A 27,385-nucleotide genomic window follows, 5' to 3' on the forward strand; every position below is an offset into this window, starting at 1 on the left:
TCTCCTACAAGGCACAGAAGTGTTACATCTCCTCGGGACTGGTTTCTGTGTTGTCTTTGCTTGCCTGAGTTTCTAGGGTCTTGTTTGGGTTATTTTACCACAGATAGAAATTATGTTCTCAAAGCTCTGGATTTTTTTTAGGAGTTCTGTGTCCCTGGAGGTCAGGGTTCTTTTAGATGGTCCATAAAAATCCTGACACGTGAAACACACCGTTTTGTAATTTGGTTCACCTACGGACACATACTAGATGGCAATGTCCACTGTCTGTGGGTGACACGGTTCATAGAGCTGGGAGAACACTGAACATGGAGACAGCTCTTTCTGGCATTGGGGTTTGTCTCTGCGTATTGGGAAACAGCCTCCCTCCTCCTATGCTGGGGCTCAGCTCTCAGCCAAGCCACCATAGGCAGCATCTCGCCAGCATGGGGGCCGTTGCACAAGCTCGTGGGTGCCTGGCCTCCTTTAGGCAGGGCTCGCCTCCTTGGCAGTTTAGTGTAAATCTGCAGCTCTCTGATGTGCACAAGGATGGCAAACATTTATATCTCTTTTTTGTTGTTCTTGATAGAATCGAGAGAAAAATTGCAACAATCTCCTTAGAAAGCAAATCTCCTCCGAAAACCTTGGAAAATGGTGAGTATCAGTGCTCACTGAAGCCTGAGTCCCTGGCACCATGATGTGACCCAGGCTGTGTCCCTGCTGCTCGGGCTGGACCTGCCTGGCCTGTGAGGAGCCCCACCGGGCATCCAGAGCTGTGCCTGCATGGTGTCAGTTGTCACCTGGCCCCCTCAGTCCTTTCTCTGCAGGCAGCCACACCTACAACAGGTGCCCTCAGTGCTGGCTGGGCTAAATTGGACCCATCTGGTCCTCTGAGCCACACACCTGCCCTCCTGCAGGGGCTGGCCTGTGCCTCCACCAAACCCAAGGCCTGTCCGTCTTCCCCAAAGAGGCTTCTCTTGGGTGGAAGTCCTTCTGAGCTGGGAGTGGTCTGGTTCCCCCACAGCCTCCGCTTGGGCCTCATGGCCACTGCCTCTTCCATCAGGTGGCGGCCTGGCGGGAAGGAAGGTGCCACCGGCCAGCGAGCCAGTCAACAGCAGCAAGTGGAAGTCCACGTTCTCGCCCATCTCCGACCTTGGCCTGTCCAGGGCGGCTGATAGCCCGTTGCAGGCCAGCTCCACTCTGAGCCACAGCTCCCTGTTTGCTTTCCGGCCCAGCCTGGAGGAGCCCAGCTCAGCCGACACCAAGCTGGCCGCCCACTCCAGGAAGAGCTTCTCGGGCACCCTGCCAGCGGCAGGCGGGTTGAGTCCCAGCAGCCACCCTGCCAGCGGCTTTGCCCTTGGCGGGGGCCTGGCAACCGACCTCAGTTTACACAGCTTCAGTGATGGTGCTTCTCTCTCCCACAAGGCCCCCGAGGCGGCTGGCTTGGGTGCGCCCTTGAGCTTCCCTGCCCCACGGGGCAAGGAGGGCAGCGCCTCAGAACCCGGCCCCTTCTCGAACAAGAGGCAGCTGGATGGACTGGGCCCAAAGGGCGAGGGGGGCCTGCCCACCTGCGGGCCCACGGACAAGGCCTCTCTGGTGCACAGCAAGGCGGGCAAGGGCCGTGACCGTGAGCCCGACGTGAAGAATGGCCACAACCTCTTCATGGCCGCCGCCACCGCACCCCCTGGGGGCCTCCTCAGTGGCCCAGGCCTCACCCCGGCAGTGTCCTCAGCAGGCAGCACGGCCCCGGCCACCCAGACACACCGGCCCTTCCTGGGCGCCTTTGCCCCCAGCCCGCAGTTCACACTGGGCCCCATGTCCCTGCAGGCCAACCTGGGCCCATCCGTGCTGCAGTCCCTGTTCAGTTCCGTGCCCGCTGCCGGCCTGGTGCATGGCTCGTCCGCCGCCACCAGACTGACCAACTCGCACGCCATGGGCAGCTTCTCCTCCGGGGTTGCTGGCGGCGCAGTTGGAGGTAGGCAGCGCCGTCCTGTCTGGTTAGGTCCCACGGGACCCGCTTGGGGACGAGATACGGGCCGCACACCATCGGCCTCCTGGACTGCAGGGTTTAACCACCACTGTTTGCAGGTTCCCTTCCAGGGCCCCCTAAAGGGGGAGAGGCTGTGTCCACGTCTCCCTCCCGGTCCACTTTGCGCCCGCCACCTCGTTTCCTTTCAGGAAGCGCAGACGTGACTGTCGTGTGGGCAGAGCACTCACGCGTGAGTCGGCCTGTGCCAGGCTCTCTGGTTTGACGGCATCCCTCTTACTCTCAGAGGAGCCGGCGCCACGACTCAGCTCTCCTCCTCCCTGTGGAGGGGGAGGACACCGGCAAGCCTGATGCTGTGGGGGCTCCAGGCGGCCTTGGGGGCTGGCGCTCGCTGTGCATACCAGGCTCATGCGGGGTGGAGAGGAGCCCCGAGCTCACAGCTGGGGCCCCGGGGTGGGGAGAGGGGTGGCCTGGAGCTGTCCTGCAGGTAAGCCCCACTTGCCCGCGCTTTGCACCTGCACCTGTGATGCACGCGGAGCCGCAGCTGCCGTTCGCTCCCCCCTTTCCGCGTGCTTCTCTTGGCTTAACGAGATGCCCGCCTGTTGAAGCTGAGTTTTTCTCTCCTGTTTGCAGGTGTCTTTAACCACGCGGTGCCTCCCGCCTCCGCTCATCCGTTTGGAGCCAGTTTCGGCAGTGGGGCTGCATGTCGCAGCGCCACGCTGAGCTTAACCCCGCTGCAGGCGGTGGCCAGCACCCCGGCCTCTTCCTTTCAGGCCCCGTCCTCTGCGGAGCCGAGGCCGCCCCCACCCCCTCCCCACCTGGGCCGGCCCCCTCCAGGGCAGCCTGCCCTTCACGCACCGCCCCCCCCTAACGCTGCCTTGCCTCCTCCCCCCGCGCTGCTCCCGGCTAACTCTGAGCCCGTGCTTCTGCAGAACCTTGCGTCCCTCCCGGCTAACCAAGCTTTCTTACCTGCCTCCTCTGCCGCCTCTCTGCCGCCTGCTAACGCCTCTGTGTCCATCAAGCTGGCCTCCCTCCCGCACAAGGTGTCCCGCCCCTCCTTCACGGTGCACCACCAGCCCCTGCCTGGGCTGGCCCTGGCCCAGGCCACACCCATGATCCCGCAGGCCAGCTCCACGGGGCCGCCCGCCGTGTGGGTTTCCCTTGGCATGCCGCCTCCATATGCCGCGCGCCTTGCGGGGGTTAAGCCGCGATAAAGACCTTGCTTAGCTAGCAGTCCGTATTCTGTAAGGTAAGGCGAGAGCCTGAGCAGGCGGCCCATACCAGACACTGAACTGTCCTTCCTTTTGCAGAGAGCAGGCGGGCCCGCACGGCTCCGCAGAGGGGCCAGGGAGGCAAGGGACCTGGGGTGGCCTGAGCTTGCCACCGAGAGCAAGGGAGGGCGTGGCTAGCCCCGCCGCTGACTGGACCCTCTCACCAGGTCCCCCACGGAGGGGCCCAGAGGAGCTGGACAAGGCTGGAGTTCTGGCTCATCAGGCCCAGCTCAAGTTTGCTGCCACCCCAGGCTTGGTGTCTGCCGGCCAGGGTCCCAGCCAGCTCAGGATCCAGCTTTGCCTTCTGTGCGCTCTTGGGCCTCAGCCCATTTCCTTAAAGTAGGATTTAAGGCCCCTGGTACAGAGCAGACCTTCAGAGAACAGTGGTCACTGTTGGGTCATGTGTTGGGCTTAATTAGCTAAAGGCCTCTACCTATAGGGGCTGGTAGGTAAGGGTGGGCATGGCCCTGGCCACACAGGAAGGCAGGCCAGGACGGTGGGCAGTGCCTTGTAGTCAGGACCACAGCACAGCTCCTCCTCTCAGCCTGTGAGTCTCAGACTGGCCGTGTGGGGTCTGCAAGGGACAGCATTGGAAGGGCCCGCCTTTGGGAGCTGGACAGGGCAGGTGTCTGTTAGGAGGGGTAGGCAGTTAGCTGGGCACGGTGCTCCTGGCCCGGCCACAGCTGGTGGTACATCCACTTCCCCTGGGACAGGGGCCTTCCTGGGCGAGCCCACAGCCCAGGGGACAAGTACTCAAATGGAAACTGGGCACCAGGGCCAAGCTCAGGGCCTGCCTGCTGTCCTTGGCTGTCTGTCTTGTGTTTAAATGGAAACAGATGGGAGGCCGCTGGAGTCTGGTTAGGGTGCAGGTCAGCGGACAGCCTTGTCCGAGGCCTGGCGATGGACTATGCCTCAGTCCTGTTGCAGAAGCCTAGGAGGTAGGACAGCTTAGTGCGCAGTGGCCTCACTCCGTCATAGAAGATGTTGGCTTGGAGAGGATAGATGTGCACATGGAGGTCGGGTGTCAGGCCCACGGTGGACACTGCCTTCCGTCCCCTGCCCCAGGCCCATCACAGGCAGCCCCAGCTGAACAGTACCCACCTCACACCCAGAGTGGTGACCAGGGAGGGGCTCGGTTCCAAGGTTTCGGGGGGGAGGTGGGGAGAGGAGGCCAGAACCCAGGCAGCACCCCATGCACACTGCAAAGGCTTGGGATGGGGACATCCCGTCTCTGACGGGCCAGGGGCGCAGCACAGGGGTCCTTGAAGCCACCACCTTGGTCCGTCTGTTGGTCTGTCTGTAGGCGGCTTTGGTCCCCTGGCCCAGGGGAGCGCCTAGGCTCGTGGGAGACGCTAACACTGTGCTGTCTTTCCTCCCGCGCCGTCTCCGCAGGTAACTAGGATTTCTACCTCAACCGCGAGACTATGCAAGGACAGGGCGGGCCGGCGGTGCCGCGCCCACCACAGGACGGCAAGGACGGACAGAAGCCAGAGGACAGGCTCTACTGTGAATCAGCGCTGCGCAGAACTGCGGAGACGGCTCCTGGGGCCTGGCTCCAGCCTGTACTGTCGATAGTTTTAGATAAAGTATTTATCGTTTTTTAAAAAGTATAAACAATTTTGACTTATTTTATTCCACTGAAGTCGTAAAGGCAACCTATTGAGAAGTGTAAATACTATATATGAGAGGATCTATATAAAGACATCTACCGAAGGACTGGCCCGCCCGGAGACGCCGCCAGCCGGGCCGGTGCTATCTTGTCGCCAGGCTCGCGCCTCCTTGTCCTCTTGGTGCTGACTCTCGAGGTTGACCAACGCCAAACCAGTCCTTTGAAGCGCCTGCCCAGTGTGTCCCCACCACTCTTCCTATACCAAAGGCAGCGTCTCCAGGTGGAGGCGGTTCCTCAGAAAAGGCCCGCCCACTCAGCACTGTGAACGGACGCAGCCCGGTCCGGGATCCGCCTTTGGCATAGGAAGGGCCGGGTCCACCAGCGGCAAGGCTGCAGTGGCGGAGCCTCAAGGAGGGGACCCGCTCTGAGTGGTGCTGTGAGGAGGGTCTGGTACCCTACTCTTGCCTGGCTGGCTCGTGTGACAAGTGCATTTACTTTTGTACGTCTCTGCTCATCCTGCTCGCGCCGCAGGCCACCCATGCAGGGTTGGCTCCCATAGTGGTGGCTGGAAACGCGGGCAGGTTAGTTGTGGGTGCCTGGTGTGTCTACAGGAGAGTCACGCTGATGGGTGACAGTATTTTATAGAGATGTGATGAAAATTTATAAATTTCATAGACTTGACTTCATTTATTTTTAGATTTTATGACAAATGCACAGTAAACTAAAGAGAAAAGTGAGGGGAAACCTTCCTATTAAAGTGCACAGTGGCACTGGCCCAGGGTCTGCCCACCAACCCCACAGCTGGGGGTGACACCTGCCCCATGTGGAGGGGCCATGGTGGTGCTTGGGAACAGGAGCATTGAGGGTGGCCGGGCAGCAGGCATCCCCTGAGGCCCCCAGGTAGCTGGAAGGGCTCTCACCCCTCTTGCATAGTTTTTGTGACCGGTCCTGGATTCCTGGTGGGGCGGTGTTGTCTGTGCCTCCCGAGCACTTCTCGGTCCCCTGAAAGGGCAGACATTGGCCAAAGGTGCTGGCAGGGAGCCCAGACTCTTGAGGTGGGTGCCCTGGCCAAGGCTGGGTGCAAGGGGTCAGAGCCCCGTCCTTAGGTGCTTGCTCCAGAGATGGCACCTGCCAAGGAGTGTGGGAGGTGGGCCTTCCATGGGGATCTGATTTGAGCCTCCCCCAGTCTGGCCCACACAACCCCACCCCTGAGGTGGATGCCCAGAGCCCTCTGCTTGCCCAAAAGGGTCTGTCTGGTGGCCAGAGCCTGGGCCTGCTTCCTGATCTCTGGGGAGGTCTAGAGCCAGCCTTGCGGGCAGGTGGGTGGAGGCCCTGTGGGACAGGACACAGGCCATGAGGGCAGAGCAGGACAGCCCTGTGCAGGCAGCAGTTGGGGCTGGAGATAGTGCCCCTCCTGTGACCAGCCACCCTGCCCCTGCCCTCCAGGGCAGTGCTTCCCAGGCACGATGGTGCTGGCCTGGCCCTGACCCCCAGGCCCCTCTCCAAAAGGCCCCTCCCTGTGTCAGGAGTACAAGGCTCCCTGAAAAGCTGCAGGGCCAACAGGAGTGCCCGTCTGGAACAAAGCAACACTGTACACAAACACTGCGTCACTCGTTGCAGGGGGTGGGCTTGAGGCCGCCACACCTAGTTGTCCTCTGCACGCCCTCATGGGCCCAGGGCCTGCCGCACAGGGTGCCCAGCTCAGCCTCTTCTCCTCCAGTCCCAGACCCTCGGCCTGAGCTCAGCCACTGACCACAGGAAGGACCTGCCGCTGCTGTTGACGCGGGCACTCCAGGTCTGATGGCTACAGTTTTTGCTCAGGAAAACCTAACAACTAAGGCAACCCTCCCTTCCTCTAGGAATCGAGACCTATTTAAAAACTCACCGCTGTTATTTATCCTGCCCGAGGTCCTACCGTTGGTTCTCTTTCGCTCGTCCAACCACGCTTTCTCACATCTCCACCTCAGTTTGTAAGGCTTTGCTTTGTCGTTCTGGTAGCCTGTGTTTCAGATGGGGCGCTGGCTCCCCTCTTCCCAAGGGAACCCCACTACACTCTGCGTTTCCACTTCTAGACGCTGTAATAAAATACCTGTTTTCACTTGAACCTGGTCTGGTGGCAGTGTTTCTTCCTAGTTGTGACATGTCAAGTCCTAGAAAGCGGAGGGGGCCCGGGGCTGCTCTCCCATCCACCAAGCAGGGAACACCACCAGCTCCTGAAGGTGGACAGCAGGGCCCACCTCTGGGAGGCCCAGCCCCTCAAGAGCCTACACCTGACTAGGTCAGGCCCACCCAGGGCAACCTCCTTTCTGATGAACTAAATAAAATCAACTGCTTGGGGACCTGAACACCGGCAAAACCCTTCACAAGATCCTGCTCACACACAGAAGGCCTGTGAGCACCACGGTCCCAGCCTCCCTGGCTTTACTAGCTCTGGGTTCTGGACCTCCTCTCCTCTTGTTCAGGTGGCCTAGCCCCTTCCTCCCAGGCACATGAACTTTGAACCTGGACAGGGCCTCACTTCCCTCAGGAGCCAGCTTTGACAGAGTGGGACCACTAGCCTACATAAGACACATTGTTCTCTACATTCACTGTACCACTGCCCCATGTGGAAAAGAGGTACCTTTATTTAAACAGAACAAACTGGCCATCCCAAGGGCAAATCTTCCAGCTCTGCCCACAGGCGTCCGGCCAAGGCCTGCCCTTTCAGCAAGAGAATTCACAGTGGCCCCAATGCAGCCCCATGCCCTTCACAGCATAATCTAATTTTATACATTCAGCCTGCATAGCGCAGGAGAGCACGCCAGCCTTGGGTGCCCAGGCACAGCTCCTGGGAGTGGACACTCATCCCCTGGAAGCAACACATGGCACTAGGATGCCAAATCAGTCCAGTAGGTCCCAGTGCACCCCAAGGAGGCTTGCTGGATTGTTTCTCCAAAAAGGCAGCCCCTACCTGCCCTGACCAGCTTTGGGCTTTTGAAGTCTTTAAGTCAAGACACCTCCCACAGCAAACCGGAGCCTGGCTAGGAAACCCATGGCCCAGCAGGGTGGGGGCATTTGTTCAGGCCCCAGGAGAAAAGGTGACGATCCCCAGCCGGGACTCAAGCCTTCAGGCCGCTCAACTGGAACCTGGCCTCCTCCGATATGCCGAACTGCTCCAGGGGGTCCTGTGGGGGAATGATGGGTGGTTGGGGGGTGGTGGGAGGGGTTTGGGAGCCTGGGCCCAGGAGGCCCACCGCTCCTGCCCATCCCCACGCGCACCTTGCCAGTCACCTTCTGGATCTCGTTCCTGTAGAAGATGAGGCTCCTTCGCATGAATTCGTAACTGAGGAAGACAGTGGTGTGAGCCCACAGCAACCTGCTCTGCCCCAAACCCCCAGGGCCAGCCCACATCCCACCTGGCTCGGCGCAGGGCGGCCATCCACTCCTGACACTGCTCCTCGCTGCAGCACTCAAAGTGGTACTTCCTCTCTGGGTCCTCTAGGAAGCCTGCAAAGGGAGCAGTCCCCTTCTGCCCCAACTTACTCCCACCTCTGCCCAACCCAGAACTGTCCTCTCCTCCAGCCCCAGCCTGGGCTCACTGCCTCCCACTAGCTGGCTTTGAGTTTAATTGTATCCCCCTCAAAATATATGTTCAAGTCTTAAAACATATAAGACGTTCTCTGTGACCGTGATTCTGTCTGGTTGTGGGGTCGCTGCGGTCCTAAGTAGCTAAGGTGAGGTCACACTGCAGAAGGGCAAGCCTCTAACCCACAGGTCTAGTTTTGTTATGGAAAGTTAAATCTGGACACAACCACCCTGAGAAAAGGATCCTGTGAAAACGGAGACGAAGATGGGGTGACGCTTCTACAAGATAAGAAATGCCAAGGGTTGGAGTTCCCGTCACGACCCAGTGGAAAGGAATCCGACTAGGAACCATGAGGTTGTGGGTTCAATTCCTGGCCTCGGAACCATGAGGTTGTGGGTTCAATTCCTGGCCTCGCTCAGCAGGTTAAGGACCCGGCATTGCGGTGAGTTGTAGTGTAGGTCACAGAGGCTTCTCAGATCTGTGGCGTAACCCAGCAGCTGTAGCTCCCATTCGATCCCTAGCCTGGGAACCTCCACATACCTCAGGTGCGGCCCTAAAAACACACACACACAAAAAAACCAAAGCCAAAGACGCCCCAGAAGCTGAGAGAAGAGGCATGAGACAGAGATGATTCTTCAGAAATACACAACTCTGCGCCCACTCTGATGTCAGACTTCTTGCCTCCCGCCCTCCTCGCTGCAAGCTCTGCCTGGGCCCCAGGGGGAGGAGCCAGGGCGAGTGGGGCTGCTCGGGACAATGGACTTTGTCCGTAGAGACGCAAGAGGGGCCGGGGCGGGGCCGGGCAGCTTGGCCGCAGGTCGCACTCACTGATGGAGAAACCGCTGGGCTCTTCCTGGGTGACTCTGCAGTGTTCCAGCAGCAGGGCTCCGACGGGCTGAGGGCAGATGGACGCGTAGGGGGCGGTGCGGGGAACCCTCCAGCCACCCAAGCCCGTCCCACGCCTCTGACCCCGGCCCCGCCCCCTGGCTCCGGTCCCCCCCGCCCTCACCCCGACCCCCGACCCCCAACCCCGCCCTCCCCACCGCCTAACCTCTGCCTCGTCCGTCCGGAAGTAGAAGAGGAAGTTGACCACCAGCTTCACCAGCCTCCGCTTCACCACTACGGGAACAAGGAAGGCTCGCGCGAGTTCGGTGGCTGCCCAGCCCCGCCTGCCGCCCTCTTGGGCGCCCCGGGCCGCTCACCGCTTCCTTTTTTCGGGCCCCTCATGCCCAGCTCAGCCGCCATCTCGGCCGGCTGCCGGGAGAGCGCCTGCAGCTCCTTCTCGTTAAAGCGCATGGCGCCGCCGGGATCCGGAACGCGGAACGAAAACCGCGCCTTACCGGCCGCCGTCCCCACTCGCGCCGTTGCCGGCGCCAAAAGAGTCCCACCGCACCGTTCCGGAAGCGCAGCCCGGGCAACTACGCCTGCGCGCTCTGCGGCCGCTCAGCCTGTCAATCACTGGTGCGTGTCAGTACAGTGCTGGGAGCCGCCCGGATAGAACGGAACCCTCACGGGGCGCACGGGATAGTGAGCAAGGTGGACGGTGGCCATATACAACCATGCAATAAGGTGGCCCGCCACGACCCATGGCGCCCTTAATTGAAGCGACCTGGAGCATGCGAAGTGGAGGTGGGGCGAGACGCCACTCGCTATCCCGCGAGAGGTGGCCCCGCGCGAATTAGGCCCACCGAGAGGAGGTTGGGGGCCGACGCGCACGCGCACTTCGGCTTCCGGCCCACACTCCCGACTCTCCACTCACCTCCAGCATCCGGAACGTCTGCCCCGCGCCGCTAGGCGGGCTGGGCATGCGCACACGGAAGGCCCCGCCTCGCCTGCCCTCGGAAGTGCTTCCTTAGCCCTTGGCGCGCGTGCGCCTGTCGAAATTGTCGCGGCGGCTGTGGCGGCAGAATAGGCGGTTACGGTGGAGTCTGAATAGACTACGGCAGTGAGGCCGCGCAGGCGAGTCAGGAGCGGCGAGGGGCTAGGGCGGCGACCCCCGGGAGTTCCCTGGAGGGGAGAGGGCGAGGGGCGGTCGGCGGGGGCGCAGGCTGAGGGTGGGTGCCCGCTCCCCGCCCTCTCGGAGCTCGGGCCATAAATGCCGGTTGGGTCAGGTAGGGCGGCAGCTCCCGAGGCCCGGGGCGCTTTCCGTGTGCCCCGGCAGTCGCCCGTTGGTATGCTGGCCCTGTGGTCTGGGAGTCACCTGGTTTCTGTAACGGGTGGGGGTGACGGCGAAACTCCTGGCACCACACCCGAGGCCACCAGGGCCCGTTAGCCAGGCCCGTTTGGCAAGCGGTGCCACAAAGTTAAATGATTTCCCCACCTGTCACACTAGGTGCCCGGTCGCTTCTTTTTTCTGTTCTTTTGTCAGCTCAGAACTACCAAGGGCAGCTTCGTAAATAATATTCTTTTTGGCTGCGCGGGGTTTGAGGTTTCATTTCTATCTGCCACCCACCCTATCCACCCTCGCCCTCCATATTCTGAATGTGGATATCATGAGTTTTGTCAGATCGTGTTTTATTTTTTAGGGCTGAAAATAGTATTCGCTGTTCAGGCAAGGAATGTATTCAGCTGTATTGTTTTTCTTACGCTGTTTTTCCTATCGTTCTCCAAAGCTAATTAATTTCTTCTTTTCCTGTTAGCCTGATTTTCTTTGCCTGTTTTTTTTGTTTGTTTGTTTTGTTTTGTTTGTTTCTTTCTCAACGTGTCATTACTTCACACACTGATTAGTTGTGTTTTCCCACAGATTTAAACAAATGGATGGCTTTTTCTTTCTTTTTTTCTTTTTTTTTATGGCCGCACCTGCAGCACGTGGAAATTCCTGGGCCGGGGTCGAGTGGCAGCTGCAGCTGCATCCTGTATGGCAGCTTGATGCAATGCCGGATCCTTAACCCATTGATTGAGGCCAGGGAGCGAACACAACCATCTTCACAGAGACAATGTTGGTCCTTAACACAATGGGAACTCCCACAAATGGATTTCTTTTTTCCTTTCTCCCATGGAAATTTCGCTCTTAAAGCTGGTCCAATCCTGCTTTTGGGACTGGAGCCCCCACTTTGCTTCTGAGTGGTTGTCCTAGAACCTTCTGTCCAGGTTACCCTGGTCTGGCTTTAGTTTTCAGTCTGACCATCTTTTTCATTCCTTTTATCAGAGCATAAGGAGTAGTTTTTGAAGAAGTCAGCTCATTTATTTATTGTGAGTTCTCAGTTAACTGAAAATGGCTTTAATTTACCCCCACAGTCAGAAGTTTGGAAGTAGGAGTTCCCATCATGTCTCAGCTGAAACAAACCTGACTAGCATCCATGAGGATGCAGGTTCGATCCCTGGCCTCGCTCAGTGGGTTAAGTGTCCGGTGCTCTTGTGAGCTGTGGCATAGGTAGCAGATGTGGCTCAGGTTTGGTGTTGCCCTGGCTGTGGTGTAGGCCAGCGGCCTCAGCTCCAATTCAACCCCTAGCCTGGGACCCTCCATATGCCGTAGGTTCGACCCTTAAAAAACAAAAATAAAGTTGGGAGTAAAATTCTGGATTAAAAATCCACAGTGCGGAAGTCCCCATTGTGGCACAGAGGGTTAACCCTCCTAATATCTATGAAGTGGGTTAATGATCTAGCAATGCCGCTAGCTACTGCGTAGGTCAGAGATGCAGCTCAGATCCCCCTTTGCTGTGACGTAGGCTGGCAGCTGCAGTTCCACCTCGACCCCTTGGCCTCTGAACTTCCATATGCAGGTGCAGCCCCACCCCCCCAAAAAAAGGAAACCCTCAGTGGGAACTGTGGAATTATAGCATGTTTTCTACATTAAGTGCTGTTCTGAGGGATCTGATCCTGTCCTGATTTCTCATTTCAGTTCTCATTTTTTTCCTGTCTAGTAGAAATTTAAAGTTTTTTTTAGTGTTGTAAAATTTCGTGATCTTTTATTTGAGAGTCTTTTTGTTTGTGTCTGTGTTAGGACCTTTTTTAACTTTGGAGTTCTTATGTCATTCCTTTGATAATATTCTCCACATTTGGTTCTGTTTTTGGTCCAGGGTTTCTTGCTTTGCCTCTTGTTTTGTTGTTGGTTGTTTTTCATTTTTCTGTTTTGTGTGAAAGCTTTATTGGGCTGACCTTAGAGCACTTGTGTTCAATTTTTTGTTTGGATTATCATGTCTTTTCTTTTAAAGGATCTGCGTGGCTTTGATTCACCAAACTCACTCTTGGCATGCTATTCAGGTTTCATGGTACAGTAACATTTCCCATAATCTTGGAGAATATTATTCTCCTCCATTGAGGTTCCACTGGTTTTTGTTGTTGTTGTTTTCTGATACTTGCAATTCCTTGAGTCTCTTTATATTGTTAGCAGTTCTGCATCGAGTAGTGCTTTTCGGGAGTTCCCGTCATGGCGCAGTGGTTAACGAATCCGATTAGGAACCATGAGGTTGCGGGTTCGATCCCTGCTCTTGCTCAGCGGGTTAACGATCCGGCGTTGCCATGAGCTGTGGTGTAGGTCGCAGACGCGGCTCGGATCTGGCGTTGCTGTGGCTCTGGCGTAGGCTGGCAGCTACAGCTCTGATTAGACCCCTAACCTGGGAACCTCCATATGCCACGAGAGCAGCCCAAGAAATGGCAAAAAGACCAAAAAAAAAAAAAAAAGGAGTAGTGCTTTTCAACTAGTGAACTTAGTGGGCCTGGCAAGGTGCTAGGTTTTGGAGCTGGTGCAGCTGGTGCAGGCCCCCAACCATCAGTCTAAGAATACTTTCTCTGGCACTCTTTTCCCGGAAAAGACTCCTGATCTCCTCTGGACCAGGGGCTCCTGCCTTCTGGTCACAGTGGGGTGGGGGCTGCCTGTTGTTCAGTAGGTAGGTTTGAATGGACTTGCCATCTTTTCAGCCTGGCTTCACCGCAGCTTCCCTAGGGCCACTGTACCTGCCTCATTGCCAAGGGGCCCTTCATCCCAGTTTCTGTGAGAGTGAAACGCTGACTTGCCAGGGAGTTGGTGCTGAAGCTGGGCCCAGGGCCACTCGGATGCAGGGCCTCCCCTCGGGTATGATCAGTCCCTGGCTGGAGGCCGCCTGGGTGTGCTCTTCCCTGAGTGTCGCCCTGAGCGTGGTGGGCAGTGCAGGCTTGTGGTCACTGTTTTATGAGATGATGGTAATGGTTGATGGCTGTTGTCTTTCATACCTTGCTTTACAGGATTCACAAGTTAGAGGCCCTGGCTGGACTTGTATGAATAAAAAGTCTAGCCCTGTTAATTCTGCAGCCAACTGAAAGATCACCCTACTGGTCACCAGATGTGAGGTTTCTGTTAACTCATCAGTTGCACTGCAGGGAGATGGTACAGCTGGCCTGTGCCCGGAGCACTAGTCTCCTGTGGCCAATGCAGTGAGCCACCACAGACTTGGTGGCTTAAACGACAGGACTTAAAAATGTAGCTCTGGAGACCACAAGTTTAGCACAAGTCGCACTGAGCTTTATGCCTTCCAGAGGCTCCAGGAGAGAGTTGGTTCCTCCTTTTCCAGCTTCCAGAAGCACTGCATCCCTGCCCCTTCCTCCATCCTCAGTCATCAGCATGGCATCTCCCATCTTTCTCTGCCTCTGACCCTCCCGCCTCCCTCTTATGAAGACCCTGTAACAACACTGGGTCTCCCGGGGAATCCAAGATCACTACCAAATCAGGGGCCTTAACCCCATCTGCACTGTCTCCCTTGCCACGTGAGGTGGCTCATCCAGGCACCCTGGGGTTGGGATGGGGATGTCTCTGGAGGGTTGTATTCACTCCTGGGCCTCATCTCTGGGAACCTACCCCAACAGAGACATGATAGCACCAGTTTAAATCAGGGGGCCCTGAGGCCAGCACTAGCCAGCAAAGGACAGTGTAAGATGAGAGAAAGGTGCCTGGAGGTTGGGTCTGAGCCTGAAAGTGTGGAAAATGGGCAACGGGCCTGGCTGACGAGGATGTGGAGGAGAAACTCAGTATTTTTCTCCAGAAAGCCCTCCTCAGGTGCGAACAAATCTTAAACATCTCTTGTGCATTAGGCAGTGGGGGCAAGGGGCAGGTAGGTAGACTTGTTCCATCTCTCCAACAAATGCACAGCTGAGCCAGAGAAGTAGAATTTAGGGAGTTTCCATTGTGGCTCAGTGGAAACAAATCTGACTAGTATCCACGAGGACACAGGTTCGATCTGGGCCTCACTCAGTGGGTTAAGGATCCAGCATTGCTGTGAGCTGTGGTGTAGGTAACAGACATGGCTCAGAGCCCATGTTGCTGTGGCTGTGGCCTAGGCTGGCAGCTACAACTCCCAATTCATCCCCTAGCCTGAGAGCCTCCACATGCCACAGGTGCGGCCCTAAAGAAAATAAAATAAGAATTTAGGTTGTGGAAAGTGAGTGTAGCCGTTCCCACTGTGTTTCAGCAGGTTAAGGACTTGACTAGTATCCATGAGGATGTCGGTGTGAGCTGTGGTGTGGGTCGCAGATGCAGCTTGGATCCTGTGTTGCTCTGGCTGTGGCGTCGTAGGCTGGCAGCTGGCAGCTCTGATTTGACCCCTAGCCTGGGAATCTCCATATGCTGCAGGTGTGGCCCTGAAAAGCAAAAAGCCAAAAAAAAAAAAAAAGTGTAGATAAGCAGAAAGGGAGCCACAAGGAGGGAGTGAACACTATGGGCTAGGGCAGTCTAGGAAGGCTTCTTGGAGAAGGTGAGACTAGTAAGAACTTGGCCTCACCTTCCCCGTTAACACTTAGTGTCTCTGGGCCTTTGCATTCCTCAGGCATCCTTATTCCTCATTTCTGTGCACATGGCTCATCGTGGGCCCTCAGCCCAGTCTTCTGGTGGCCCAGGGGCTGGCAGGGCAGAGAGAGTGCAGGGTGGGGGTGAGTCTGAACCCAGGAGGGCGAGGTCTCACGTGCAGCAGCCTCATGGCTGCCTTGGCCTTGGCAGGTTTCTCCCCTGGTCTGGTAAACCCCCAGGGCCCTCGCAATGGACTTCCAACATCGCCCCGGCGGCAAGACCGGGAGCGGGGGTGTGGCCTCCTCCTCTGAGAGCAACCGGGATCGCAGGGAGCGCCTGCGGCAGCTGGCCCTGGAAACCATCGACATCAACAAGGTACTCCCTGGCCCCATAGCCCTGCCCACCATTTTCTCTGGCCTCAAGGTCCTGCTCTGAACCAGGGCACTTGACCTAGAGCAGCAGCTCTCACTGTCCCCCAGAGACCATTTTCTGTTGGTAGCCCCATGTTTGAAGGGTTTTTACCACAGGAAGCTTTACTTAGGCAGAGGCCTGTGGGATTGCCAGTGGTGAGGCCTCAGAGGCCCAACGTGAGTTAATAACGTTGCAACCACAGGCAGCGAAGACCAACAGTTATCTGTTGGTGGACAGGTTCCCCCCCCCACACAGCACTGGGGACATGTAGGGCCGACCTAGGCACCACGGCGTTTAGAATAGCCCAGGAGCCCCCAACACTGGATGCCCGGAGCTGGCCCACTGTCCTCTAAGAGCGGAACCACCCAAGTGAGACCCCAAGGTGAGGGATTCCGTGGACCCCAGGAGGCTGTGCTCCACAACTATCTGACCCCTGAGGTCCTGAGATGCTGCAGCACGTTTAAATACACACCTGAGTGGGAGGGAGGGGGTGGCTCACAGGTGCTGGCGGCCACCCAGGTCTATACCATCTCATCATTGGGAGCTTATTCTGCTGTGCAAGCCAGGGATCAAACTCAGGATTTTCTGAGATAATCAACTAAGGGTTCTTCAGGCTCAGCGTTGAGACATTCCTGAAAGGGTTCAGTGCCCTCTCAGTGCCAACCACAGGAGAGCCAGGATTCAGGAACAGAGGCAGGCCTTGTACCTCAGCCCAGCCACTGGCAGCATGCTGCCCACCATCTGACAACCGTGCTTCCCCCGCAGGACCCTTACTTCATGAAGAACCACCTGGGCTCCTACGAGTGCAAGCTGTGCCTGACACTGCACAACAATGAGGTGCGGCCCATCCCGCCCCAACCCCCATCCTGCCCCACTAGGCACCACAGCCTTGAGCGGATCTCCATGAGGAGATCCCAAGGGGTGTTGGGTTGTGAGGTCTAGCTAATATGGCTCTAGTTTGCTGCTCACGCTGGGCTCCTTCCCTCCATGACGAGGAGGTTCCCTCTGTCCTTCACCATCTAGCGCTGGGTTTGTTTCCAGTTGGTTCACAGCTCCAGGCTTCAGTGCAGCACTGAACAGTCTCACATGAGAGGGTCTCCCCCACGGCCTTGGGGTGGTTTTCTGTGGGGGACCATCGTGGGCATGGTGTCCTGGAGTGGGGGGTCAGAAAGCCCCAATGGAGACCGCCTGATATGTGGGGGTCATCAAGGTAGAATCTCGGGACCCCATAGCACATCCATGCCAGGATTTACCCACAGGCCACTAGGCCTCACCTGCACCCTGGCCTGCCAGTGCCAGCCTGGAGATAGAGGCTGGCCTGGGCCGGTCAGAGGCACCCGGGCACTTCCCACTCACTGAGTCCTGAACTGTGTGACCCTCTCACATTTTAGGGGAGCTACCTTGCGCACACCCAAGGGAAGAAGCATCAGACCAACCTGTGAGTGCCTCACCCCGCCCCTCCTGCACTCACCCTACTTGACCCCACCCCCTCACCTCCAAGACCAGCCTCAAGGTCGGGCAGGGGGTGGAGTGCTCCCGGCACCTGGGTCCGTGGCCTTGGCGGCCTGTGTAGAGGGGCCACAGCACTGCATCTCTCCTCCCGGCAGGGCCCGGCGAGCAGCCAAGGAGGCCAAGGAGGCCCCCGCCCAGCCGGCGCCAGAGAAGGTCAAGGTGGAGGTGAAGAAGTTTGTGAAGATTGGCCGTCCAGGCTACAAAGGTAAGGGGGCCCCAGCCCCGAGTCATGCAGACTACTGTTCCCCACAGTCCTCACTTGCCCACACCCACAGCAGCACCCTTCTGGGGCGGCTCTGTTCCCTTCCCATCAGAAAGGTTCCCCTGGGGACCAGAGGAGCCGCAGACCCTGGTGAGGCCCTCACCTCTAACCTCGGAGCTGCAATTCCTCCACCTGAGGAAAAGGGGGGGGCGGGAAGAGTGAGGGTCTGCATGGGCAGCAGCGTCTGGACCACCTGCTCCAGGAAGCCAGTTAAGGGGCTGCTGGAGCCTCAGGGATCATGTTTCTGGGAGGGACAAGGAAGGCAGGACATGATGGCAGAGGTTCTGGGACAGGCCTGCTTCGTGAACCCAGGCTAGGCTGGCAGGCAGAGGCCCTAAAGGGACCACCAAAGGCCTTTCAGCTGAGCTGGCCCTTCTGGCCCCTTCCTAGATGTGGGGGAAGTGGTGGAGAGCCTGGGAGCTGTGTGGAGAGCAACCCAAAGCTCTAAAGTGAGGCTTCTCCACCCACAAGCTGCTCCCCAGGTCTTGTGGGAGCAGTGGGGAACCAACTCCAGCCCCTGGCCCTGGGCGGTGCCCATCTGGCTACAGGCGACTCCACTGTTCACCAGCCAGGCAACCACCCTGCAGACCACTCTCCTGGCGGTGGGTGGTATGAGGCCAGCCCCAGGGCCCCTTAGCTTCAGGCCAGCCTGGCCCTGAGACCCTCCTCTGTTTCAGTGACCAAGCAGAGGGACACAGAGATGGGCCAGCAGAGCCTCCTGTTCCAGGTGAGCAAAGCCCTGGGGTCCCTGTCCTGAGGGGAGGGTCTCCTCGTTCCTCTCTGGCCCCATGGGGGCCCCCAAAAGATGGTGCTGCCACCTGGTCATGTCCCCACAGATTGATTACCCTGAGGTCGCTGAGGGCATCACACCCCGCCACCGCTTCATGTCAGCCTACGAGCAGCGGATTGAGCCCCCAGACCGGCGCTGGCAGTACTTGCTCATGGCCGCTGAGCCCTATGAGACCATTGCCTTCAAGGTAGCATGCCAGCCCCTGTGGGGTGGGGGACTGGGTGTCCTGATGTGGGTGTCTGCCAGGAAGCAGAGACCCTTATGTGTCCCCAGCAGTGATATGTTCCCTTGCCAGGCTGTTGAGGGGTTCCTTGGTCACATCTGGTTCCCAGGTTCATGATGTTAATGAGATGGCATAAGACCTGACTTATAGGGTTGTTGGGCTGCTAAGGAGTGGAGCAAGAATGTCAGCCAGGCCTACTGCCCCAGAACCGAACTCTGCTCCCACCCCCCACCCCATGCAGGTGCCCAGCAGGGAGATCGACAAGGCTGAAGGCAAGTTTTGGACTCACTGGAACCGGGAAACCAAGCAGGTGAGTCACTCCAGGCCGGGGTAGTTCCAGAAGGAGCTCAAGGTCCCAAGGGGCCCCATTCAGCTTCTCCTTTCTCTCCAGTTTTTCCTCCAGTTCCACTTTAAGATGGAGAAGCCACCAGCCCCACCGAGCCTCCCTGCCGGGCCTCCCGGGGTGAAGCGGCCCCCACCCCCGCTGATGAATGGTTTGCCTCCTAGGCCTCCACTGCCAGAGTCTTTGCCCCCACCTCCACCTGGAGGCCTGCCTCTGCCACCTATGCCGCCCAGTGGGCCTGCACCCTCGGGGCCCCCCGGCCCTCCTCAGCTACCCCCACCAGCTCCTGGTGTCCACCCCCCAGCCCCAGTGGTCCATCCTCCAGCATCTGGAGTGCACCCTCCTGCTCCTGGGGTGCATCCCCCAGCTCCTGGGGTCCACCCCCCAGCACCAGTGGTCCACCCCCCAACATCTGGGGTCCATCCCCCTGCTCCTGGGGTCCACCCTCCAGCCCCAGGAGTCCATCCTCCCCCATCTGCTGGGGTTCACCCCCAGGCCCCAGGAGTGCACCCACCAGCTCCAGCAGTTCACCCCCAGGCCCCAGGGGTGCACCCACCGGCTCCAGCAGTTCACCCCCAGGCCCCAGGAGTCCATCCACCAGCTCCTGGGGTCCATCCACCAGCCCCAGGGATCCACCCCCAGCCTCCTGGGGTTCACCCTCCACCTCCTGGGGTCCATCCTCCAGCTCCTGGAGTCCACCCCCAGCCTCCTGGAGTTCACCCCTCAAATCCCGGGGTGCATCCCCCAACTCCCATGCCTCCGATGTTGAGGCCCCCACTGCCCTCCGAAGGCCCTGGGAACATGCCTCCCCCTCCCCCCACCAACTGAAAAGCCACCCCTGTGCCGGCAAGTATGCTTTTGTTTTCCTGTGTTCCACCCTTGGAATAAAATGGGGTGTTTTTATACAGGGCTGGGCCATGTGCCCAGAGCCTATTAAAAAGCCTCTGCTAAACCTGGAGTGGACTGCTATTTGGACTTGGGTGGGCAGCACCCACTCCCTGAAGGTGGACATGCATGGCTGCCCCCTACCACTTTCAGGGGTGGCTCAGGGATGGGGTACCACCAGGACCCCAAGTGGTGGCTCTTGGTGACACTGTGCTCTAGAGTTCACTGGGTAAGGAGAGATCCTGCCAGCCAGCCGCAGGTCTGGGTTCATCTTCTGGGAGGAGAGCAGAGCCGAGGCTGCTGACTCTCCTTGGGGGGGTCCCAGGCGAGGTGTCAGGCCTGTGGGGTTGGGAGCAACCAGCAGTCTGAACACTGCAACACATCCCCTTGGGCCTGGTGCCCAGGTCCCTTGGGGCAGGGACTCCACCTCTGCCTTCCTCCAGCCACCCCTACCCCCACCACAAGCTGTTGACAGTCTGGCCATTCACTCCCTGCTCACATTCCCACTCCCGGCTCTAAAAGGGGAAAACTTGTCAAGGACAGTCTTGACAAATGGGTCACAGGCCACCCTTCTATCACTAGTAAGGAGATAGGCAACCAGGTTGGAACAGAAGAGGTTTTGAGAAGCCTGCTGGCTTGCCCAGGCTTACAGCAGGCACTGGCCTCCAAGGTCACATCCCAGAAGGAGATAGGGGCTGGCCTCCCACACCCACATTCCTGCTCCCCCATATAAACCAGGGCAGCCCAGCCCCTCAAAGTGCCAGGATGCAGGGTCCTTCTCTCTCTCAGCTGGCCCTGGTGCTGGCAGCAATGGGGGCCCTGCTGGAGGCTGGGACCCCCAGAGAAGAGGTCTCCAGCACCCCAGCTTTGCCCAGGGAGCCAGCCACAGGCACCGAGGGGCTCATCTTCCACTGGGACTGGAACTGGCCGCCCCCTGGCACCTGGCCCCTGGGTGGCCCTCAAGACCCCCTGTGCCTAGTGACCCTGGATGGAGACCCTGGCAATGGGAGCAGTCCTTTTCTGTGGGTGGTGGGGACTCTAAGCAGCTATGAGCAGGCCTTCCTGGAGGCTGTGCGGCATGCCCGCTGGGGTCCCCGAGACCTGACCAACTTTGGGCTCTGCCCTCCCAGCCTCAGGCAGGCTGCCCTGCCCCGTTTGCAGCAGCTGCAGGCGTGGCTGGGGGAGCCCAGGGGGCAGCGACTGGTGGTCCTGCACCTGGAGGAAGGTACGTGGGGGCTGCAGTGGGACCCGGTGGGTGGGCAGAGGACTGGGCTCTAGTCTCAGGATGGGAGATGACTGTTTCTTGCCTAGAGCCTCACCCAGCCTCCTCAGGAAGTTGAGGCTGATGGCCAGACAGGTGGGTGACCTTATTTTGCCCTGTCTGAGAGTGCCTCCTCCAGTACCTGGGAAGGTCCAACAACAGACACATACACACGGCCATGGACCTCAGGGACCCACTGCAGGGAAGGGCTTCCCTCCAGGAGAGCTTCAGACCAAGAGACCCCAAGGGCTTGGGTAACCCACAGCAGTGGGGGCAATGCTCCACCACCCACCCTATGCATCCCTCCTCTCAGGTTGCCTGTCCCAGGCAGGTTTGGCACCTGGAGCCCAAGGGTATCAAGTGTCTCCAGCCAGAGCCGCCCCCCACTGAGGCTCCCCCTCCTGCACAGGCAACAGGCTTTGGGGGAGGGTCTTGGGCTTCTGTGGTTCAGGCAACTCTGTCCACTTCTCCCTTTGTCCTGGCCACAGTGTTGTGGGAGCCAACACCCTTGCTGAAGTTCCAGGAGCCCCTACCTGGAGGAGCCAGCCCCCTGGAGCTGGCGCTGTTGGTGTTGTATCCAGGGCCCGGCCCAGAGGTCACTGTCACCGGGGCTGGGCTGCCTGGCACCCAGGTACCAGAGAGGTGAATGAGGCTGTCCCTGGGCCACCAGGAGCCCTCATTCAAGGCAAGGGCGGGATTATTGCGGGGGGCGGGGGGGGAGGGGTTAACTGCACCTAACAGAAAGGCTGTGACTGTCCAAGTTGGAATTTTGCAGGGATGTTTAGGGCAGCAGGCAAGCAGGGCTGGTGTCCCAAGGCCCCACCCAGCAAGCCTGGCTGAGTCCCCATCTCCACAGAGCCTCTGCCCGACCAGGGACTCTGGCTTCCTGGCGTTGGCCGTCGACCACCCAGAGAGGGCCTGGCGTGGCTCTGGGCTTGCTCTGACCCTGCGACGCCGCGGAAATGGTAGCCCCCTCCCCCAGACTGGAGCCGGGCTGGGGCGGCTGCCCTCGAACCCCCGCTTCCAGTCGCTGAGCCAGCTCCTGCCTCCATCCTCAGGTGCCTCCCTGAGCACCGCCCAGCTGCAGGCGCTGCTGTTTGGCGCCGACTCCCGCTGCTTCACACGGATGACCCCGGCGCTGCTCCTGTTGCCGCCGCAGGGGCCGGTGCCGATGCCCGCACACGGCCGGGTGGACTCAGTACCATTCCCGCAGCCCAGGTGCGCACGAGTCAGAACTTGGGGGCGCGGGGACGTGGGGGCGGCGCAGGCTTGTGCCCTCACGTCCCCGCGCTCCGCCGTCCAGGCTGTCCCCAGAGCCCGAGGAGCCTCTGCCCAGCACCGACCCCTTCCTGGAAACGCTCACGCGCCTTGTGCGTGCGCTGCGGGGACCCCCGGCCGGAATCCCTCCGCCGAGTCTGGCTCTGGACCCGGGCGCGCTGGCCGGGTTCCCGCAGGGCCAGGTCAACTTGTCGGACCCTGCGGCGCTGGAGCGCCTGCTCGACGGCGAGGAGCCGCTGCTGCTGCTGCTGCCGCCGCCCATCGCGGCCACCGCTGGCGTCCCCGCGCCGCTGCAGGGTCCGGTAACCGCGATGTGGGCCTCAAGCCTAGCGCGCCGAGTGGCCGCCGAACTTCAGTCGGTAGCTGCCGAGCTGCGCGGCCTCCCCGGGCTGCCGCCCACCGCCACCCCGTTGCTGGCACGCCTATTGGCACTGTGCCCAGGGGACCGAGGGGACCCCGGCGGCCCGCTGCGCGCAGTGTTGCTGCTCAAGGCGCTTCAGGGCCTGCGCACCGAGTGGCGCTGGAGGGAACGGAGCGGGCCGCCACGGGCGCAGCGCAGCGCTGGGACCTCGGTCTCCAGTGGGCCCTGTGCGCTGCGCGAGCTTAGCGTGGACCTGCGCGCCGAGCGCTCGGTGCTCATCCCTGAGACATATCAAGCCAACAACTGCCAAGGCACCTGCGGCTGGCCGCAATCGGACCGCAACCCGCGGTACGGCAACCACGTGGTGCTTCTGCTTAAGATGCAGGCCCGCGGCGCCGCCCTGGCCCGCCCGCCCTGCTGCGTGCCCACAGCCTATGCAGGCAAGCTCCTCATCAGCCTGTCTGAGGAGCGCATCAGTGCCCACCACGTGCCCAACATGGTGGCCACCGAGTGCGGCTGCCGGTGACCCCGCGCCGTGCCCCGAGTGGCTCCCCGGCCCATATTTATTCAAACCCGATCGCCCCAATAAAGACCAGAAAGCACGTGGCTGGAGTGTCCATGCGTGTGTTTAGGGATAGGCGAGAGCCTCCTTCTGTGGGCACTTTACTGGGGAGCAGGGCCGGGTCATCCCTGTCCTGTCGGCATCTATTGCCTCCCTGCCCCCAATCCACCTGAAGCTCCCCACTCCTGCCACTCAGGCCCGGGCAGGTCCTGGGGTCTGAGCAAAAAGGAGCAGGCGATGAAGGGGGCCGCAGCACTCGCTTTATTTCTCTGAAACCACGGAACCCTCCAGCAGAGGTCCAGAGATTCCCGCACTGGACCAGGTCTTGTTCAGTCCCGTCCTTTGCCTGCGCATTGCTTCTGGCGGCCTCGGCCTCGAGGCCGGTCTTCCTCGGCCCGGTGCAGCGGGGAGGCCCACGCTTGCCTCTTCCTGTACTCGGAGTCACCGGGATCTCGTGCCCACGGTTGATGGCCCCCTTCACGTGCCTCCCAGCGCCGTGGTAGGGCTTCCCGGGTCTCCCTGGCAGCCCGAGGCCTCTCCTCTTTCTGTGGCTTCTTCTTCCGGGGCCTCTCCTTTCTGGGCCTCTCCTCTTTCCGCAGCTGCTCCTTCCTAAGCCTCTCCTCCTTCTTTGGCCTCTCCTTGGGCTCTTCGCCAGTGGCCTCCTCAGACTCCCCTTCGTCCTTCCCTGCAGCCTCCCTGCTCCCAGGAACCTCGGGGACCTTGGCCCTTTCCTCTTCCTTCGCCTGAGGCTGGGGCTGTCCCAATGGGGGGGCCCAGGCCACAGACTTTGGCTGCAACGTGGAGAGTGTGGGGTGGTGGGTCTGCTGAGAATTCCTCCACAACCCAGGCCCCTTCCCCTAATGGGGTCACTTGAAGGAAGCCCTTACCAGGGGCGAAGCTGACTCCTTTGGGGCCGAGCTTGGTGTGACCCACGGCACAGGGACAGGTACACGGGCTTCCGCCTCCCCAGCCACGGCCTCTGAGCAGGATCAGGAGGGAATGCCTGTCAGCCTGGCCAAGGGACCGACCACACCACACTGTCCTGCCCAGCCTCTAGAGCCCCTCTCCTAGAGATAGGCAAACCAGCCCAGCTGGACTCCTGCAGGTACACTGAGGCTGGGCTGGGTCCCTCCGTGCTCTGGGAAAGGTTCCTGGGTCTCTCCTGCAGTGGTGACCTTCCCTTCAAACCTACCTCTTTCAGGTGACAAAAGGATGCTGCCAGAGCACCCTTGGGCCCAGGTAAAGCAGCACACTACCAAAAAAGAACCGGGCATGCAAAGCATGTCCTGGGCCCATAGTGGGGGCTCTGCAGGGCCTACTTACAGGGTGGAGGGAGTTGCACCATGGGCCTTCCCCCAGGGGAAGTTAGGGGAGGTGGGGGATGGCTCAAAGCAGGTCCAGGATAGAAGGGAGGCGTGGCCATGGGGCACACAAGGTCTGTCCCCGAGCAGGAAGTGCAAAGGGCAGTGAGGACCCCTTCACACTCAGAGGAAGGGGGCGTGCCCCGCCCTGGAGGGGAGGAGCACAGACTCCCTGCCTGGGGCCCACCGCTCTTCCAGGAAGAGCTGCCACGTTTGGGGGGCAAGCTCACCACGGCACAGTTGGCAGGCGGAGCCCAGCAGCGCCACAAGTGAGGCGAGCACCAGGCACTTGTTGAGCGTCAGATCTCCCCAGGGCAGCTCCTCGCTCAGGGCTGGGGGTGTTGGCGGTGGCCTCGGGGGCAGCGAGGCCTGTGCTTTCTTCCGTGCTGGGCTCCGAGGGGCTGTGGGAACAAGGACCGGCTGGGCGCTGGCAGCCCCGAGGGACAGACCTGCGACTAAACTCAGCTCTGCCCTGCCGGGCTGCACGGCCCTAGAAAGAGGAACTTAGCCCTGTGAGCTTAGTAGCAGCTAAGATATTGTCATGAATTAGCAGAGGCTCGTAGCCCATTTAGTTACTGCCTATACCCCACCTGGACACCAGTCAGGCCCAGGCACCCTCTTGCCCCTTCCCCCCAGCCAGGACTCCCCCGCCTCATGCTGATCCAAACCCACCCCCCACCTCACCGCTGCCTCCTGGAAACCCACTTGCTCCTGCTTTCAGCTTCTCCTTCCCGGGGCCTGAGGCCACTTTTGCCACAGGCTCCTTTTCTGTCTTCTTGGGTCTGGCATCCAGGTCCACACTGCCTATGGGGCCGCCTTCAGGAACCCGTTCCTGAGAATCCTGTGGGGAGTCACTTGTCGACCTGGGTGTTTCTTTCTCCTTTTCCTCTAAGGGAGACCAAGCCCTTTCTCATGGGCTGCAGAAGCCCGCCCTCTTGACCAGTATGTCCCCCTTACCAGGCACACCATAGGCTGAAACCCCAGGGCCCTGGCTACTCACATGGGGCCAGCTGCTGGAGTCAGCCAGCCTGGATGTTGCTGTTGGTGGGGAAAGAAGGAGAGTCACGGTCGTGGAGACCCCCAGGCTAGTCCCACCCTCCGCTGGATTGTGCTGGGTGAAGGGTGGTTGGCTGCTCTCATTTCACAGAATAGAAAGCAAACACACTCAGTGGCAGCCTTGCACAGAGGCACACAACACTTCCTTGGCGAGCTGGAGTTCGAACCCTCACCCATGTGGTCTAACACCTGCATTCTTTAGGCTCCTTACAATCCTCCCGACAGACAGTAATGGGTACAGAGCTTGGGAATGGGGAAGGGGGGCACCGTTTAAGCAAGGCCAAGCTGGGAGTCCTAGTCCTGGTCTCTGAGGGTGAGCCATCCAGCTCAGCAGGAGGATGGGGCATGGGCTTCATTGGGGGGTGCCCTGTACCTCGGGCCCTGTCCTCCTGGGGCTGGCCTGGGCAGGGGTCAGCCAGTGCAGAGAGGTCCTCATCCACTGGGCAGCTGCCCAGGCCTCCATCCAGCTCTTCCAAGGCCCTGGTTGTCATGGAGACGTCTGAGAAGCAGCAGGTCCAGGGTAGGGCTGGGGAGAATGGGGAAGAAGCAGCCTATACTTGCTGAGCCCCTGCTAGGGGTCTGGGCCTGACCTGAAGAGAAAAGGGGTCCCTCCTCTCCCATCCCCACAACAAGCCCTGGCTTTTCTCTCTGCCTCGAGCCCTCTTCACTTGGTAAATTCACACTCAGCAGGATATGGCCCAGCATTCCCCCCCTCCCACTGCCAGGAACTCTTCCTGACCCCTTAGGCCGGCATTGGGACCCCTCCCGATAGGCCAGCATCTCTGAGGCCCCAGCATTGCTGAGTACAGGGGCTCCTGGGCCCCCAGAGTGGGCTGAGTCCTGCCCTTGGTCACACAGAGGTGAGCAAGGAGCCCAAACCGGAACCCTTGGCCCCAGGGTCGGCTCATGTTCTCTGAGACCAGGGACTATTTTTATCCAGTGGCCAAAGCCAGTGGGACCAGTCAGCATGCGGCCCATCCCCTCCAAGGCCTTTGCCCCCCTGGGGTCTTCCTTTGGACCATCCTCACCCACAATTCCTGGCACCTAGCCTCCCCTGGACCCTCTAAGTCTGGGAGCTGAAGGCCCGGCAGCAAGGACTAGCCTTGCTCTGGCCATGACAGGAAGGCCAGGGGCGGGGGGTCCCGGGACTCCTGACCTCAACGCTGGGGGGTCCCACCTCCTCTGGCTGCCTTTGCTCCCATAGGGCGGGTGAAGAAACTGAGGCTGGAGACAGAGGCATGGGCCTGAGGTTGTGCAGAGTTGGAGTCAAACTTGCCTGTTGGCCCCCCCATCCCTGCTTTTTGGGGTTCCCAGTGCCTCTGGCTTAGCATTAATGTGACTCATATCTGGACTGAGAGGGAACCCCTCCCTGGGGCAAGAGCAGACTGTGGGGGAGGGGCCTGATGGGGGAGGGGAGTGTGCCCCTAGGCGGTATGGGGGCAGCCACAGGATTTGGGGACCCCTATGGACCTTGAATGCCTTCCTAGATCCTGGGGTGGAGGGCCCACCTCTGCCCAGGCCTCCCTCTGCCCCTCTTACCCCACAGTCGCCACGCTGGGCCTGGTGGTCAGGATGGAACACAGGCAGGGTGGCCCGAGACAGGCAGTAACAGGTGGTTGGAGGCCACGGGGTGGGCCAATCAGCTCTCGGCCACAGTGGGAGGGGGAGGAAGTTTGGCTTGAGGTCCCTGCTGGGGTGCACCCCCTCCTTGGAGCAGGACCAGGCATTTGCCAAGGGGTGGCCCCGCCCCCACCGGCACAGAGCCACAGCCAGGCTGGCCCCAGTGACCCTGGGAGCACCGCTTCCTGTCTAGCAGCCTCAGAAAAGAGGGTCCCAAAGGTAAGACCACCCACAAAGTGTGGTCATCTTGCTTTTATGATCACCGAATGTGTCTCAGGAGCCCAAGGGCCATCAGGGAGGGCTTCCTGGAGGAGGACAACACCACTGAGGGGAATCTGGGCTCTGCTGGCTGAAC

At 59.8% G+C, this 27,385-nt stretch overlaps 5 protein-coding genes across 15 annotated transcripts in view; 3 read left to right on the forward strand and 2 right to left on the reverse strand.

Moving 5' to 3' along the window:
• The window catches only part of DOT1L (DOT1 like histone lysine methyltransferase), a 62,416-nt gene extending 55,469 nt beyond the window's left edge, over window positions 1-6,947 (forward strand). For 4 of the 7 annotated variants that reach the window (XM_047777627.1, XM_047777629.1, XM_047777631.1 and 1 more), the window contains 3 exons: window positions 566-630; window positions 1,040-1,951; window positions 2,597-6,947. In XM_047777627.1, coding sequence (XP_047633583.1) covers window positions 566-630; window positions 1,040-1,951; window positions 2,597-3,177 — 1,558 coding nt within the window. In that variant the 3' untranslated portion in view covers window positions 3,178-6,947. Of the gene's footprint in view, window positions 1-565; window positions 631-1,039; window positions 2,196-2,596 lie in introns of all 7 variants that reach the window. The other 3 variants (XM_047777628.1, XM_047777632.1, XM_047777633.1) reach the window with 3 other exon arrangements.
• A 500-nt stretch (window positions 6,948-7,447) lies between these two features.
• PLEKHJ1 (pleckstrin homology domain containing J1) lies at window positions 7,448-10,097 on the reverse strand. Of its 3 annotated transcripts, none has more exons than XM_047777642.1 (6): window positions 9,611-10,097; window positions 9,460-9,527; window positions 9,237-9,303; window positions 8,239-8,329; window positions 8,102-8,165; window positions 7,448-8,007 (listed from the first exon to the last, which is right to left on the reverse strand). In XM_047777642.1, exons 1-6 carry the CDS (start codon window positions 9,702-9,704, stop codon window positions 7,942-7,944), a joined length of 450 nt encoding a protein of 149 aa, XP_047633598.1. In that variant the 5' UTR covers window positions 9,705-10,097; the 3' UTR covers window positions 7,448-7,941. The 3 variants fall into 3 exon arrangements, with proteins under 3 accessions (XP_047633598.1, XP_047633599.1, XP_047633597.1); XM_047777643.1 differs by having other exon boundaries at window positions 8,114-8,165; window positions 9,611-10,069; XM_047777641.1 differs by lacking the exons at window positions 7,448-8,007; window positions 8,102-8,165; window positions 8,239-8,329 and having other exon boundaries at window positions 8,792-9,303; window positions 9,611-10,069.
• Window positions 10,098-10,155: 58 nt separating this feature from the next.
• SF3A2 (splicing factor 3a subunit 2) lies at window positions 10,156-19,598 on the forward strand. Of its 3 annotated transcripts, none has more exons than XM_047777636.1 (9): window positions 10,156-10,367; window positions 15,316-15,480; window positions 16,282-16,353; window positions 16,908-16,954; window positions 17,124-17,233; window positions 17,968-18,017; window positions 18,127-18,267; window positions 18,545-18,613; window positions 18,695-19,598. In XM_047777636.1, the coding sequence occupies exons 2-9, from the start codon at window positions 15,355-15,357 to the stop codon at window positions 19,472-19,474; spliced, it is 1,395 nt and encodes a 464-aa protein (XP_047633592.1). In that variant the 5' UTR covers window positions 10,156-10,367; window positions 15,316-15,354; the 3' UTR covers window positions 19,475-19,598. The 3 variants fall into 3 exon arrangements, with proteins under 3 accessions (XP_047633592.1, XP_047633593.1, XP_047633594.1); XM_047777637.1 differs by lacking the exon at window positions 10,156-10,367 and adding an exon at window positions 13,572-14,379; XM_047777638.1 differs by lacking the exon at window positions 10,156-10,367 and adding an exon at window positions 14,917-14,952.
• A 92-nt stretch (window positions 19,599-19,690) lies between these two features.
• Window positions 19,691-23,037, forward strand: AMH (anti-Mullerian hormone). Its single transcript, XM_047777635.1, has 5 exons — window positions 19,691-20,756; window positions 21,281-21,423; window positions 21,649-21,757; window positions 21,851-22,010; window positions 22,096-23,037. The coding sequence occupies exons 1-5, from the start codon at window positions 20,297-20,299 to the stop codon at window positions 22,955-22,957; spliced, it is 1,734 nt and encodes a 577-aa protein (XP_047633591.1). The 5' UTR covers window positions 19,691-20,296; the 3' UTR covers window positions 22,958-23,037.
• A 194-nt stretch (window positions 23,038-23,231) lies between these two features.
• On the reverse strand, window positions 23,232-27,032 carry JSRP1 (junctional sarcoplasmic reticulum protein 1). Its single transcript, XM_047777639.1, has 7 exons — window positions 26,950-27,032; window positions 25,784-25,936; window positions 25,355-25,392; window positions 25,060-25,195; window positions 24,585-24,755; window positions 23,881-23,972; window positions 23,232-23,784 (listed from the first exon to the last, which is right to left on the reverse strand). The coding sequence occupies exons 2-7, from the start codon at window positions 25,899-25,901 to the stop codon at window positions 23,323-23,325; spliced, it is 1,017 nt and encodes a 338-aa protein (XP_047633595.1). The 5' UTR covers window positions 25,902-25,936; window positions 26,950-27,032; the 3' UTR covers window positions 23,232-23,322.
• Between the last annotated feature and the right edge of the window lie 353 nt (window positions 27,033-27,385).

Source organism: Phacochoerus africanus, chromosome 4 (genome assembly GCF_016906955.1).
Source record: "Phacochoerus africanus isolate WHEZ1 chromosome 4, ROS_Pafr_v1, whole genome shotgun sequence".
Lineage (NCBI taxonomy): Eukaryota > Metazoa > Chordata > Mammalia > Artiodactyla > Suidae > Phacochoerus > Phacochoerus africanus.

Bases quoted from the DNA above. Each gene is read 5' to 3' on its own strand.
- PLEKHJ1 (XM_047777641.1), bottom strand. From the start codon at position 9,704: ATGCGCTTTAACGAGAAGGAGCTGCAGGCGCTCTCCCGGCAGCCGGCC. The intron at 9,528-9,610 runs GTGAGCGGCCCG...TTGTTCCCGTAG, and splicing joins GGGCCCGAAAAAAGGAAGCG to TGGTGAAGCGGAGGCTGGTG. The intron at 9,304-9,459 runs GTTAGGCGGTGG...ATCTGCCCTCAG, and splicing joins TCCGGACGGACGAGGCAGAG to CCCGTCGGAGCCCTGCTGCT.
- SF3A2 (XM_047777636.1), top strand. From the start codon at position 15,355: ATGGACTTCCAACATCGCCCCGGCGGCAAGACCGGGAGCGGGGGTGTG. The intron at 16,354-16,907 runs GTGCGGCCCATC...CTCACATTTTAG, and splicing joins TGACACTGCACAACAATGAG to GGGAGCTACCTTGCGCACAC. The intron at 18,268-18,544 runs GTAGCATGCCAG...CACCCCATGCAG, and splicing joins ATGAGACCATTGCCTTCAAG to GTGCCCAGCAGGGAGATCGA.
- AMH (XM_047777635.1), top strand. From the start codon at position 20,297: ATGCAGGGTCCTTCTCTCTCTCAGCTGGCCCTGGTGCTGGCAGCAATG. The intron at 21,758-21,850 runs GTAGCCCCCTCC...CTCCATCCTCAG, and splicing joins CCTGCGACGCCGCGGAAATG to GTGCCTCCCTGAGCACCGCC. The intron at 22,011-22,095 runs GTGCGCACGAGT...TCCGCCGTCCAG, and splicing joins GTACCATTCCCGCAGCCCAG to GCTGTCCCCAGAGCCCGAGG.
- JSRP1 (XM_047777639.1), bottom strand. From the start codon at position 25,901: ATGACAACCAGGGCCTTGGAAGAGCTGGATGGAGGCCTGGGCAGCTGC. The intron at 25,393-25,783 runs GTACAGGGCACC...CCCCACCAACAG, and splicing joins CCAGGAGGACAGGGCCCGAG to CAACATCCAGGCTGGCTGAC. The intron at 25,196-25,354 runs GTGAGTAGCCAG...GACTCCCCACAG, and splicing joins ACTCCAGCAGCTGGCCCCAT to GATTCTCAGGAACGGGTTCC.